Source organism: Selaginella moellendorffii, unplaced genomic scaffold (genome assembly GCF_000143415.4).
Source record: "Selaginella moellendorffii unplaced genomic scaffold, v1.0 SELMOscaffold_19, whole genome shotgun sequence".
Taxonomy (NCBI): Eukaryota; Viridiplantae; Streptophyta; class Lycopodiopsida; order Selaginellales; family Selaginellaceae; genus Selaginella; species Selaginella moellendorffii.
The window spans coordinates 413,995-429,002 of record NW_003314280.1 but is presented as its reverse complement, the minus strand read 5'-3'; the positions used below and the strand labels follow the sequence as shown (position 1 = coordinate 429,002).

Below are 15,008 nucleotides of genomic sequence, written 5' to 3'. Positions count from 1 at the left end.
AACTGGGCAAGATATATTGGTAGCACACAAACTAACCTGGATGGTGACAAAGGGGACCAATTTTAGACCATTCTTGTATCATTCTTCTCAATGTTGCAGGCACTTAGTGCTCGCTCCATGGGACATGTGGGTGTATGGAGAATGGGAATACTTTGGCTGCCCTGGCCTTGTAAGCCAAGTAGAATAACATGTATTGCAGCTCTAAAAGCATGTAGCTCTTATGCTTGTGAAAATACAGAATCTGAAAAATTAGAATGTTTCCAGCAAGGAATAGCAATTCATAAGCAAGCTATAGCTGCTTCTGATATACTTGTGGCTATCAGTTTAATTGATATGTATAGCAAAAGCGAAAGCATGCTTAATGCTGAAGAAAATGGCTTTCAAAACATGTTATTACATGGTGTGCTTTGATGCATGGATATTTAAAGAACCGAGATGATTTAGCAGTTATAAAACTACTCAATCAAATTGATGAGGTTTAAATCTATCAACATTGATTGCTGCAATAAAGGCTTATTCAATACAGGCTTTGACTATTGGGCAACAACAACATGCCAAAATGTGTATATTGGAACTAACAAGAACAAACTGTAGCTACTATGATATTTTTATATGTGAAGTGTGATCAAATGTATCGTAGCAAAATGCATATTTAATAATATACAATCATCAATTACTTTATTTTAGACTGCTTTAATTGCAGAATACAGTTATTGCGGCTCGAGATACTGATGCAGATTTGGTGCTGGGTAAGGATTAAAGCTCAGTCATTTGTGTCATTTTCCAAAATTACTGCAATTATTTCAAATAAGCATCCCTCAAGTGAGTGACCATGTACTATAGGGTCAGTGTTTGGGGAAATTTCCCTTATAACATTATATAAGACTTGTGGATACTTGAATTGTAACATATTTTTAAAATCAACAAATAGTAATTGCTTTTAGGAGCAAGAGCAAATTAATTTTTAAATCTTCTATTATTCAAAGTTTCTACATCATGATCACCAGGAAGAGCTTTAAGGCTTTTTGGATATGATTTTACAAGGGTAAGGTAGTGATGATCTAGACTAGACTATTCTCCGTGCCTTGAATATGCTATACCCTCATTAAATGGCGTGGGGCAATTCCCATTGTGCTTTTACTAATGTATTCTTAAGAAATATTATGTATACTATATACATTTAAAATATATTATATGTATAATTTTTTAAACATCTTCTTAGTAAGGAATTAATTATATACAGATCAACAAAGCTAAGAAAGTTCTGCAGAGACTCTCTCTCTCTCTCCCTCTCTCTCAACAGCATCAATGGATCGATCAATCAGTATGCATGTTTGAGATTCACGAAGGCACCAAAACGTCTCCCTGAATTGCACGCTGCTCGAAATTATACAACTAACCCCTAGGGTTTTATAAATGGGGTTTAGGGTGTAGGGTTTATGGGATTGGGGGCAATGGGAAGCAGCGGTAACGAAATCTGGAATGTGTTGGTGCGACACTTCGATGAGGAGAAGGTCACGAAGGTCGTGGAAGCTCTTGAGGATGAATGCATCTACCGGCTCGACGACATCAAGGATTTCACTCTCGCTGAGCTCAGGGACCTGAATGTCCCAGCTGGAATGGCAAAGATGCTCCTACTCGAAGGCACGCTCTCTCCCTCGGTAGTTTTCTGATGTTTTCATGCCGGCTTGTGTCTGGCAGGAAGGAAAGAGGCGGCCTTTACACTCCGAGGATCGCGGGTTGCCTACCTTGGGTCCGAGGCGTACGATCGGGTGATGAGCCGCTGCCCCTCTGATATGGCAAACCAAATGATCACCTTCACCATTCAGGAGCAGATGTCGGACACCAAGCCACCTGCACTGTTAAACTACCGTCCAGACACCGCTCGTGGTCTGCCGATAGCGCTCGTCTCTCCGGTCTTTGCCTACTTTCTGGACTTGTGTGACAGCCTCGAACTGACGCCCACGGCCAAAGATTCTGCCTTTGTCAACGAGCTGTGTTTGAAGTCTTCCATGGCCTACGTTGATGAGGCGAAAAGGTGTAAGATGCTGTTCGCTTTGCTGCGAGCCTATCTTCCGTTGGAATTTTTGGTTGACGAGGTCGGCAAGAAGGACATCGCGATCCTGTATCAGCGGCAGCTGCTAGCTATATGCCAGGTCAAGAATGAAGAAGGCTTTTCGGGAAATGCCTACCTGGAAGCAGGCGCGTACGTACTAACACTCCATGTATTTCCTTTGCTCTTTTCTGATATTTTCTCCGTGTTCGTGGTCAGGTACTACGTGAGAGATTTAAGCGACAACCGCGATGAGGTTATGGTGCGCTGTGAGCGGTACCCGGTGTTCCTGCTGGAGATTACGGGTGCACTGTTGAAAGTCTCGGGCGCAGCATTTGCTTCCTGTCCTCTGGTCGAGCCGCTGAAGATGGGCCTCTTGGTGCGGAGGACAAACCATAAGGAGATGGATGCTCTTTGCCGGATGGTGGTCGCTTTGCGCAAATCGCTCTTGAAGCTCGTGTCACTTCGAGCAGCAGTGATGAGGCGCCCGGCGGCAGAGCTGGACTTGGCAGCGGTCGACCTTCCGTATCCATTGCAGGAGTTTTATTCCACAGGTGGCGGTGTCATGGTGCTGAGTTTTGGAAAGCTTTACGTGCTGGATCTGCAGCATAGCCGAGATGTGCTGCCGACGCCTTTTGAGCAGATCAAACGCAGCGGTGTTACCAAGATCCTGGCCAAGTTCTGCCAGCGGTACGGGAGTCAAGTTCACGCCGACTGGTTCTCTCGTGGCTGTACTCCGAAGCTGTTCAATACCATGCGTCTGAGCGGGGACTGGCTCATGGTGCTCATGGAGTACATGGAAGGCTACACCGACCTTCAAAGGAAAACTAACGTCTTTCCCGTTTCTTCTGCCAAGTGGAACAAGATCAGTAGTCTGGCTCGCAAATGCTTGAAGGATGCCCAAGCATCCACCCTTCGTGGCGTGCACGGCGACCTCAGGCTTGACAACCTGCTTGTCGATGAAGGCCTGACGCACGTCCTGGCTGTTGACTTCGAAAGAGCTGGAATCGAAGGATGCGACCGGTATGTCCGTCGTTGTGGAAGTGGCCTTCTAACCGTTTCCGTGCAGGTATCCTTTCTTCATGAACCACACCGATGTGGAGTGGCCAGCTGGGGCAAGCGATAACCAGCTGCTGATGCAAGTGCACGACAACGAACTTCTGGAATCGCAGCTGGAGCGGAAGCACAAGAGGAAGTACGACTGGCACAATGATCGGAGTTTTGTGCCAAAGAAGCTTGGTAAGTTTCTCAGACTCGCCATTTAAGTGTTTGATTTAATGTTCTTTTTTCTGAAGCGGCGCTGGCATCTGGAGCATCGGTATCGGATACTGAAGAAGACTTCTGAAGCTGAGTCGTCTCATCTGCGTAGTTAACCCGGGAGTTTATAATTAAGATAGATCTGAGGAGCTTCATCTATTGTGTAATGAGAACCGTACGTATGTACGGCTTTTACTATATGGCTTCAGGAGCAGGAACCGTACATAGGTTTCCACAAAACCGTACATAGTTTCCACATCTGAAGGCCAATATTCGCTGTTTGAAGCTGCTCGGAAGATGGCACTCGAGCTGTCTCACCAAGCAACCAAAGGCAAGTGAGCAAGTGAATGTGGAAGGCTTGAAAGTTGAAACAGGTGCTTGAGATTGAAAATCATGGTCAGCTTCCTGTGCCCTTTAAAATCCGCTGGTTCTACTGGCAACTGCTCATTAATGGACTCCCGCTGACGGAGTGACGACAGAAAGCAGGCATTGCGGATACCATGGATTCTATTTTCTGCGGGACGGCTGACGAAACAATTCAACATCTTTTCATCGACTATCGAGAGCACAAGAAGTGCGGCATGCCATCCCGGCTCTGTGGGACATGCCTCCATCAGTCCAACTTTTGGCAGGGGACTTTCAGATGCAGCAAGTGCCGCTCATAGCCAGACTCACGGTTGTGGCGTTAGTATGCTGGGTAATATGGAGAGCGAGAAACCTCTGGATTTTTCAGGGGAGTTTCCTCATGGTCCAGCAACAGCTACAACTTGGAAATCAGCAACTTGCAATTGGCATGCTCGCCAGCCTCGGCTCCAAACGAAGGTCTCGGGTTTTCCAGGTGTCATTTTTGCGCCACCGTCTCGACAGCTTGTGCAGACACACATACACATCGGAATAGATAGGTTCCGATTGTGGATTCTATTGGGTGAGTTTGGGTGAAGTAGCTAAAGTCCAAAGACTCCAGACGCGCAGGCCCTTTTCTATCCGGGAGCACCAATAAAAAATATAAATCAAAAAAGAAAAACTAAGCCTAGGTTCGGGCAATTCAAACAAAATAAATTAAAACAGCAACAGAACCAAAACATTCACAAACATAAGTTATAAAAACATAAACACACAGAGACTTATGAACTAAATGTATAAAATTTCGCAGTTGTGAGAGATTTTGATTCTGTGCGGCTTTTGTTTCGTCCTGTACTAACTGAATTCTATTCATGAGCAGCAACCTCACCTGGAGCTCCTACATTGTGCATGACAGCCATTTGACAAGTAAACTGATTCTCTTTTGTTCCTGCTTAATTCTGTTTGATGAACAGTTCAACAGTGGAGTATCGAGTGCCCTAGCTTCAGCTTCATGATCACCAGTTTGAGGTGCCCCTGGATTACAGCTCTCTAACAAGGTGTTGTATTTCGATTTTTGCCCAAGAATTTGTTTCGGGTATGTTAGCAACATCCGTTGTTTATCTGAAAGCACAAATTTGCAGCCGGGAATGAGGAGAAGGAACTGCCTTATCTGTTGTTTCTCCAAGGACGACTTGACTTTAAGTCCTTGCGACCACTTGAATGCAGTGGATGGCTGAAAGAGCCTGCAAAGACTACTGAGTGATTTTGTTAGACTAGGTTTTGTATCCTTGAGCCAACTTCCTAGTCTAAAAGACCAAGTAGTGTACCTTGAGCATTTTCAAGCTGATAATGTTGTCAGATCTGACAATATTATCCTAGAAACACAGATGCTGCTTAGTGCCAAATGGGGAGCAGTGGACTTCATTTATGGACTGTTGTACATATGTCAGTGTGCTCAAGGCCTTGCGACTTTAGCTGCACTACGAGCCGGACGGCAGTTGCAAGCTCGGATTAGAACATGGTCGCAAACGGCTTACTTTATTTTTATGGGAAGTGTGGCAGCGTGACTCACAGACTCTGCCACGGAATTCTAAGAACATGATTTCCTTCAGCATTCTTTTTATTCTTTTTTCCTGTTCCACAAAGCAAAACTCCAACCACAGCCAACCAGAAAAAAAAAGAAAAAAAAAAAAACACCAAACCAAACATATACAGAGACAGAAACATACACTGACGGACACAAACACAGAAAAAGTAAAATTTTAATGATTCTTAGATTCTTATAGTTCCTTACCTAAGGTTCTGGCTTCACCCGAACCAAAAATTAAAAAAAGTCCTGGTGATAGCAAAGAAGTCATTCCTTGCAAGATGGATTAGTAAGTTCCTTTCCCATGAACAAGAGGTTACCAAAGGGAATAATTTGGTGTGGAGGAGGTCATCTATGCATGAGACAGAATTTAGCTCATGCTACGTATATAGATTTTTGTACTACTAAACAAACAGAGCAAGAAACTCCAATGAATATAGCACACTTTATCGATTTTGATGCATTGGGATTCTCTTGTTCTTTGGACTGCACTACTCCACTTGATATATAAGCCATGAGCTACTTGATCATGAGGCTATAGTTGTAAAGAGGTATTTCATACTCTTGTAGGTTAGATTAAGCTGTCTTCAGAACAATAGCTACTCTTAGACATGTTGTAAGGCTAGAGCTAAAGCTATTGCCTCACTTGCATACAGATAAAGTCTAGTTGTTGCTGTAGAGGTTTATATATTTTGAGAGAAAATAATGTCTTAGTTTGTTATTATTTTGACACACAAAACCATTCAATCACTATGTCTTTGATATTGGAGTTGGATGGAAGACACTCTTTGAGATGTTAAAATGTGAAATGCCTCAGCCATAAATGTAAAATTATTATCTGAAAGAATTTGCTCTAGACAGAAATGCTAGAACACCATTTAATTGAGGAGGAAGTATTTAATAGCAGTTGTAGATGCATTAGCAAAAACATTAATTTTCACTCAGCAAATCAAGTAATAGTCGACATGGAAAAGGCCTCATAAAATCAAACACTACCAACTCAAATGAATAGGAAATTATAATTGACTTCAATTGTCCTTTTATAACACGAGAAGGAATATTACATGCATATATTAAATAATATCATGTTACATCTTTGGCTAATGGAAAAACCTACACAACTTTTCAGTCATATGATGATGTCTTATATGTTTGCTTAGAATAGGAGAATTATGGTAAATATGGAGAAAGCGTGGAATAAATATTAAAGGCACTACTAGCTATTGAAGAGGTGTGAAAATTCCTCTTCGCTGAAAATCTACTATTAATAAGAAAACAAAAGAGAAAAGGGCCCAATCTCCAAGGGCTGAGAAGAAGCATGAGTAAGAGAATGTTGTGTATTGATAAGAAAAATGATGGAATGGAGATAGGGATCCACAATTCAGATTCCCCCCCTTTGAAAGGCTAGCGGTTCTAATTGCTAGCATATACTATGTGCTGTGCATAATTTAATCTATGGCTCCGATGCAACTCGGTCGGAGTCCCCTGAGCCTGGGTTTTTGGTTGATACACTCTGCTCCCCTGACAGAACTAGACACCATCCTTGATGCGAACATAGTCAGTCTCCATCTGTAGCGCACGTGGTTTTGACCCTTTATCCTATGGTGATTTACCATAGGATAACACCACGAAGCGGAACCTAAACCCTCTTTGTGCCACGTGTCATATGCCACATGTCCATGCCACGTGTCCATAGGAACCTAAGGTTCAGGGCCTTGGGCCACTGAACGAACGAACGGTGCCAAACTCCCAAGCATAGAGCCAAGGAGTGATAGAACCGAACCACGGAGCAACTCCCGAGCATACAGCCCAAGGAGCGAAGGGACAGGGGCCCGAAGTGACTTGGAACAGTCCTGGAGCAACCAGCATCCCAATGCCAGGACCAGCACGCAAAACGGAGCCAAATGGAGTTTGGCGCTATTTCAGCATACCGGTGGCCTAACGTGAGGATATAGGTACTCCACCAGCTAGCATGGAATGGAACTTGGGCTTAGACCCAAGCCGGACGCAGAACAAGGACAGGCACGCAAGCGGGAGCTAGACTATGCCTCAAGTTGGTCGGCCATGCCCGACCTACCCACTATCCCTACTATACATTTGGCCCAAGCCCCCCCCCCCCCCCCCTTGAGGAACACACGCTTTGGGCTTTCACCCCAAGCCTCCCTTAGTATCAGGAGTTAGTCTCTGGGACAAGCTCAAAACTTACTAAATATGGAATGTCCCTAGATTGCGAATTTGGACACGGGACGAACACCATTGTGTTTAGGACGATCTCTACATTCCGTAGATATGCCAAATGAGCAAATCTGGACACTTTCCATAAATAGCATCTGGGACGAATTAAGACTAACACAAAGGGCATGATAGCGAGGGTGTTTGGCAGACACGGTAAGCTATCATCTAGCGATGTTGAGGGACCAATCTCAATATCGCGGGGGTTCTTGATACTAGCAAGTGCAAGTCAATGACTCAAGTTTCTCAAACCAGGTCAAGTATGCTCAGCAAGAAACACATAGGGTTCCTACCTTATGTTTATCCAATCTAAGTGCATGGTCATTGACCAGTTTCTCAACTAGCTCAAGTGGGAAACTGATAACGGGTCTAGCAATACCGACCTCCTGCCATCGTGGCAGTAAGGTAAGAGTGTCCATAAGGACTAGCCGACAGGTAACTTTCGATACCTGAAGTCACATTCGCGACACTCTCCCCCCCTAAGGAAGATCGACGTCCTTGTCGATGCATACTCGAGTCTAGAATACTGCCAAGGAAACAACTCTCGAAAAAGTTCACGGTACTCACACTATATGAGAAATGCACCAACTTAAATGAGTTAGGGGTAACCTCTTTGTCTAACGCGGATGGGCTACCAGCACAGACACCTTCCGGCCGTCATCGACAAGGAAATGACTAACGGAGTCAGCCACCCTTGTTGCTCTGGGTGTCACCCAGCTACAAAAGTGTGATATGCCCTACCTGCAGAGACATAGAGAGAGAAGCTAGAGGCCCCAACCCTCCTGAGCAAAGAAACCAAACCCGTCGGTAAGGTTTAGATAGACTACTGTAAACAGGCAGTTAGAGTTGTTTACACGGTCATGCCCTTTCAACAAAATAAGGAACATCGACAGAGAGGCGGGTGATATGACCAGTCGACAGTAGCTATCCCATGACTAGAGATTTCAACATGCACACGAAGTGCCAAAGCCAGTCTGCCTATACTGGCCCAAACTCAAAGATCAATAGATGGACAATATCAAAGTCAGAGACAATGATATCTGAGAAGCTTAATTACTAGTGATTATATCTTAGAGTAAAACACAAAAGTATTCTAAGCAAGTTATCATCCGATAAACCAGTAGTATTGTAGATAGGAACCACCAAGATCATTATAATTTGGCAAACATAGGAATGACCATCCAACAAAATTCAATAGCTAGTATATCATCAAGGAAACTCAATGATGAAACTTAACTACTGAAGATAGTAGACAGTAAGCCAACAACTTACTAGAGAGAACTCAAAGAACACAAAGTATCATTGATTAACAAGCACAATGCTCGCGAATGTATCATCCAAAGGAAATAACATCCAAATCTATCAAAACTAACTCGAGCAACAATCAACAGAAGAGAATGAATGTGGTAAGACCAACAAACACTCATGCCTGCCAATTATCACAAAAGCCAATCTGAATAGATCCCAGCCAACAATACCAAGGAACTCAAGTTGCCTAAGCAAGTGTCAGCAACATCCTACTGACGTCTCAAACCCAAGAGACCAATTTAGAGCAAACCACAAAGAACATGTGGTATTGCGAAAAGCCAAAAGCCATCAAAGAGAACAACTAACTATCATGAAAGATCGTCAATTAGCCCATCAATGTAGTGATGTATAATCATCGTTGAAGAAAGAATCTACCATCCCGAAGAATAGCAAATAATTCCAAACCAACAATAATCAAGCAAAACTTGTGATAAGGACAATCAACTACCCTAGATGATAGTCAATCATCACTAATGATTGCTAGATGCAAAGCCAACTTCAACATCGAAGCTAATGAGCCAAAATGCGTTCCCCAACAACTTTTAACAAATGGAACAATGAGCATGAAAACTCAAGGAACCAAAAGTTCGAAGAAGCCTATAGCTAAGTCTTGCGTAATAATGATCACAAGTTTTGCACGAACTAACTTCAATGCTAAAGAAGAAATCATGGTAGAACCACAATATCCCCTTCAATACATCCATAAGCTAAACTTCATAATGCAAAAGCTAATGAAGAGCATGTCTGCATCAATCCAAAAGCCAAGCATAACGAAGTTATACTCAACAAGTGATCATCTAATCGATCCTCCATGAATCCATCTATAGCAAGACGTAGCTCACATCGTAACAAGCACAAGGGGAATCATCAATGATCAATATATTCCAATTCAAACCCAATAAGGATTCAAACTTTCCAATATTGATCACTAACTCTTTCGCTTGTAGAGTGAGCATAGTCCACGACTGAATCACTTTTCAAGGACAAGCTTAAAGCTCAACCCTTACTAAACAAACTCATCGAGAACACAACTAACTCAACTTGCCACTCAGTTCATTTGAACGTCAATACAGTTGCTAACTAGCAAATGCACGAATGCCAACAACACAAAGCTATAGCCAAATCATCAACACTATATTCATCAAGACTAATGAAACTCAATATCAATCCTTGGAAGGATATCTCATTTCACTCAGATCTCAATATCAACAATATCAATGACAAGGCATCACTTCAATGCCATCAACATCAGGACAAAGCTAGAAGAAAGCAAGAGTGAATCACCACTCGGAGCTTTCTAGCAACCAAGCTAACCAAAGTCGAAGATACTATACTTAGTATCCGAGACCAATCCTTCAGCAATACTCAGTTACAGATAACATTTCATCAAAGAGTGAATCACCACATCCAAGACTCAATGAAATCCAACACCACGGACTAAACGTAACCAAATGATATCGACAGAGATAGAATCGATATACTAACATAGAAAACCTATGCAAGTCTAACGACACGATCCTCCGCAACACCATCCGGTAAAGCAAGCTCATCACTGCTAAATCATTATCGAGCAAAGAAAGTATCAACAGTCTTTTGACAAAGTCTACTAGTAATCACTAGTTGCAAAGCAACTAACAATCACCCTTCAACTTGCCTTCACAAGACCCGAACACTAACTTATGTCATCGAGTTACATACTTATCCAACATGAACACAATACCCCAGGGACGAGATAAAAGTTCATAGACAAGCACAAACTAAATGACCACTCGAATCCAACTCAACCGCAATAAGCTCACTAATCATTTAGTCAATAGCTCTGAGCATGCCTTGAAGAGGCTAGCTATGTGATTAACACTCAGTCAAAACTAAAGTGAAGACCATGAGATGGACTCATATCGGTACACAACCTCCTCATAGACAAAGCTATAGTACAGGTACCAACATCTTAACCCTAAACAACCAAGTTGGACATCACCATCTTCAGCCAAGGCACAGTGCTACCAAGACTAAGTCAAGATCAGTGAGAGCTCACTACTCTCATAGAGTCTAACGAAATGCAAGATGCAAACTGCCACCAAGCACAACGCTACAAAAGAAAGGCACAAATGTCACCTTTCTTAGAAAAGCGCAACGGCCACTTTTCTACATCAACTCCAGACTCTATCCAACCCAATTGCTTTAGCCCTAAAAGTCAGCATCCCTTTCGGGCCGCATCATACAAACTACCTACTAAGATCTAAGCCAACCGAAGTCAACTCCAACCTCTTCACTAGTTTGTATTGGCTTACAAAAACGGAATGGTTTTCGGCAAAGTGATCAATAGATCAGCCATTGGAGAAGTCTAAGAAAATTTGTGGAAAATTTCCATCCTAGAGAAAGAATGACTCTCAGTCCAGGATTGAAAACTTTCAAGACTCAATCAACTTCCTCCTACCAACAACTTCACATAGGTTCACCTCAACACAAATTCTCATGATCCAAGAATATGCTTAAGTATAGAACATCTTTGCCCATATAACCAACATCCCCAAAGTGCAAAGTGAACACCCAAGGCTTGATCACAAAGACCACATCTTCGGATATCCACATTGCATTAACACTCTTCTTCAATCACCTTCAAGATCCAATGTGAAGCCAAAACATTAACAAGAAAAATGACATGGAAAATCAAGGTCCAAGGAAAATTCCTCATCACTTGAAATAACAATACCACCTTCACTAACACAAGTGCTAGTGATGTCAATGCCCCAACTACACATCTTCTCCATCCAACAATCTACTCCAAATGTTAACAGATCAACCAACAAGCCATAGCAAATGAATGCTATAACCCTTTTCCAACACCTAATGGGCAAACTCAAGGAAACAAAGGTACCAACTTAAGCTTAGCATAATGGACTACCATTGAGAATCCAGTCAAAGCTACTACAATGCTATTTTGTGCAAGTAGACTAGCTTCTCCATCAACCACTTTGGGGTTGATCATCATTTAACCAAGCAACTTCGTAAACACATTGCTCATTATCACATGGATATGATATAAATCACAATGACTTGATCATCAATCAAGCAACACTATGACCAATGCCTATGTCATTACTTCAAAGGTTTATGTGAATATCAAGTGTCAACTCGATTCGATAAAATGCAACATAAATGCCACACCCCACCGATAGAGATTTACAACACCCGACACCACTAACTTTTGTTCACATCACAGACAAGCTCATGCCACTCTCTTTCTGACCAATCTCAAAACTAATCCAACACCAAGCTACACAAGGAGCAATAGCAAGGTTCCCCAGAAAAGAATTGAGCATTGCAACCCAAGTCTTCCAATAGCAAGCTTAAACAAAATGGTATAGCATTTCACCTCTATCCATCCCACAACTCACCATTGTAAGACCACCATCTCCAACATGCATCAAGATAGGGACTCTTGATTGCATGATATGAACACAAGCAATAAGTTAACACCTCATTGCAAATCATCTCTCCAAGAAGAGAAAATGATTTACGTATTTGATCCTTTGTCCCCGATGACTCTCTTTTCGGTCTCATCTTTGACCAAACCTCAAGCTTGCTTTCGCACTGCCTTCAGTTCAATCGAAGAAAAGTTTATAAAAGAGCACGGCCATGACTACTTGAACCAATAGACTAATCCCTATAGTCTTGATTGATCCACTTATAATCATGCCTAGGAAAGATCCACTAGTTCCGTGCTAAACAGCTACGGACCAGCCTATTTGCCACTCACAGCAAACCCAGGGAAAGTTTACTTTCACCCATGGTACATGGAACAACTCATGGAACCACCGATAGGCTAACATTAATCCTGCCAACTCAAAGTGTAACCTTGAGTTGCTAATGTGCCTCACTCACGAGCCCAAGCGCAAACTCGTGCAACCGGAACAACTTAGTCCACCCTATGAGCCCAAGAGCAAGCTCACATAATATGGAACAAGAAGGTAACCAAATCCATACCCAAGGAACGATTGCGAAGTCTTTGCACCAAAACATGTACCCACTCGGATCATCGTTTTCATCTCTGCGTATGCAACGAGACTAGTTGCCCAATCTCACTGAATAGTACTCGCTGAGACTCATTCTCTGATACCAAATGTAGCGCACGTGGTTTTGACCCTTTATCCTATGGTGATTTACCATAGGATAACACCACGAAGCGGAACCTAAACCCTCTTTGTGCCACGTGACAGATGCCATGTGTCACATGCCACATGTCCATGCCACGTGTCCATAGGAACCTGAGGTTCAGGGCCTTGGGCCACTGAACGAACGAACGGTGCCAAACTCCCAAGCATAGAGCCAAGGAATGATGGAACCGAACCACGGAGCAACTCCCGAGCATACAGCCCAAGGAGCGAAGGGACAGGGGCCCGGAGTGACTTGGAACAGTCCTGGAGCAACCAGCATCCCAATGCCAGGACCAGCACGCAAAACGGAGCCAAATGGAGTCTGGTGCTATTTCAGCATACCGGTGGCCTAACGTGAGGATATAGGTACTCCACCAGCTAGCATGGAATGGAACTTGGGCTTAGACCCAAGCCGGACGCAGAACAAGGACAGGCACGCAAGCGGGAGCTAGACTATGCCTCAAGTTGGTCGGCCATGCCCGACCTACCCACTATCCCTACTATACATTTGGAACCCCCCACAGCCCCCCCCCCCCTCTTGAGGAACACACGCTTTGGGCTTTCACCCCAAGCCTCCCTTAGTATCAGGAGTTAGTCTCTGGGACAAGCTCAAAACTTACTAAATATGGAATGTCCCTAGATTGCGAATTTGGACACGAGATGAACACCATTGTGTTCAGGACGATCTCTACATTTCGTAGATATGCCAAATGAGCAAATCTGGACACTTTCCATAAATAGCATCTGGGACGAATTAAGACTAACACAAAGGGCATGATAGCGAGGGTGTTTGGCAGACACGGTAAGCTATCATCTAGCAATGTTGAGGGACCAATCTCAATATCGCGGGGGTTCTTGATACTAGCAAGTGCAAGCCAATGACTCAAGTTTCTCAAACCAGGCCCAGTATGCTCAGCAAGAAACACATAGGGTTCCTACCTTATGTTTATCCAATCTAAGTGCATGGTCATTGATCAGTTTCTCAACTAGCTCAAGTGGGAAACTGATAACGGGTCCAGCAATACCAACCTCCTGCCATCGTGGCAGTAAGGTAAGAGTGTCTGTAAGGACTAGCCGACAGGTAACTTTCGATACCTGAAGTCACATTTGCGACACCATCGCTTGTTGTTGCTATTGCTCCAGTCGATAGAGGCGACATTTTTGCTGTGGGAGTGTAAGCTCGTGGTTGGGGACACTATCTAGTGGATCTGTTCCATCTTCCTGTAGGTCGGCTACCTCAGCCAGGAGGGCGGTATGATCATCCTCGAGCTTCCGGTAGCGGGTGTTGAGCTCTTCATATTTGAATTTGTAGGTGAATTCATGAGCTGCTGATGGGGTTGATGGCTGCTTGTTGATGATCTTCCTGATGTCCTGGAGGTCAGTGCGTACCTGCTTCATCTCTTCGAGCTGAGTATCCAGCCGGTGGTTTAAAGGCTCATAGAACTCCTTCTTGATAGCTCCCCAGGTGTATATGAAGGAGTCTTGCTTGAGAAGATGCTGTACGATGTCGGCTGGTGTTGGGAAGTGGTTTGCTTGCTCGCAGTGCATGCGTTAATCGAGGGCTTCAAACAACTTGCGGGTGCAATAGCTTGGGTCGCGGAGTTTATCTTTGTATTCCTTCCTGATTTCGTCATAATCATGGCGTACCTGACTCTGTGGCTGAGGCATGGCTGCTGCTGCTGCTCCTGCTCCGTGATCCTGGTGGTTCTTGCTAGGGTTCGCTGTGTTCTTGGTCCTAGGAGTTGAAGTTGCTGGAGGCTGAATCTGCTTCATTGGATGTGGGTGACGTGGTCTGTCCAGATTCTTTGAGGTGGTTGGACATGAGCTTTTCAGTTTGATGGTGGATGAACGGCGCTGAAATTAATTTATCCGTTGGGAAATTTTTTGCTTGGAATTTTGTTGAAGGGGCGGAATTTTTGTTAATGCTGTTCATGGTATTTGCTGGAGGAGGTATGGTTGCGTGTTCTTCAAGTGATTGGCAAAGGTAGTGAATGTTTTCTTTTGTGGAACGTGTCGAGGAGGTCGGGGCGGTGAGAATGTTGTTCTCAGCTGGTAGAGAAACTAAGTTCTG

At 43.6% G+C, this 15,008-nt stretch overlaps 1 protein-coding gene across 1 annotated transcript; it reads left to right on the top strand.

Annotated features, from left to right (window-relative positions):
• Positions 1-1,454: 1,454 nt before the first annotated feature.
• Positions 1,455-3,479, top strand: LOC9651044. The gene is made up of 5 exons (XM_024677431.1): positions 1,455-1,644; positions 1,702-2,206; positions 2,273-3,076; positions 3,123-3,292; positions 3,349-3,479. Exons 1-5 carry the CDS (start codon positions 1,455-1,457, stop codon positions 3,396-3,398), a joined length of 1,719 nt encoding a protein of 572 aa, XP_024533199.1. The 3' UTR covers positions 3,399-3,479.
• The last annotated feature ends 11,529 nt before the right edge of the window (positions 3,480-15,008 follow it).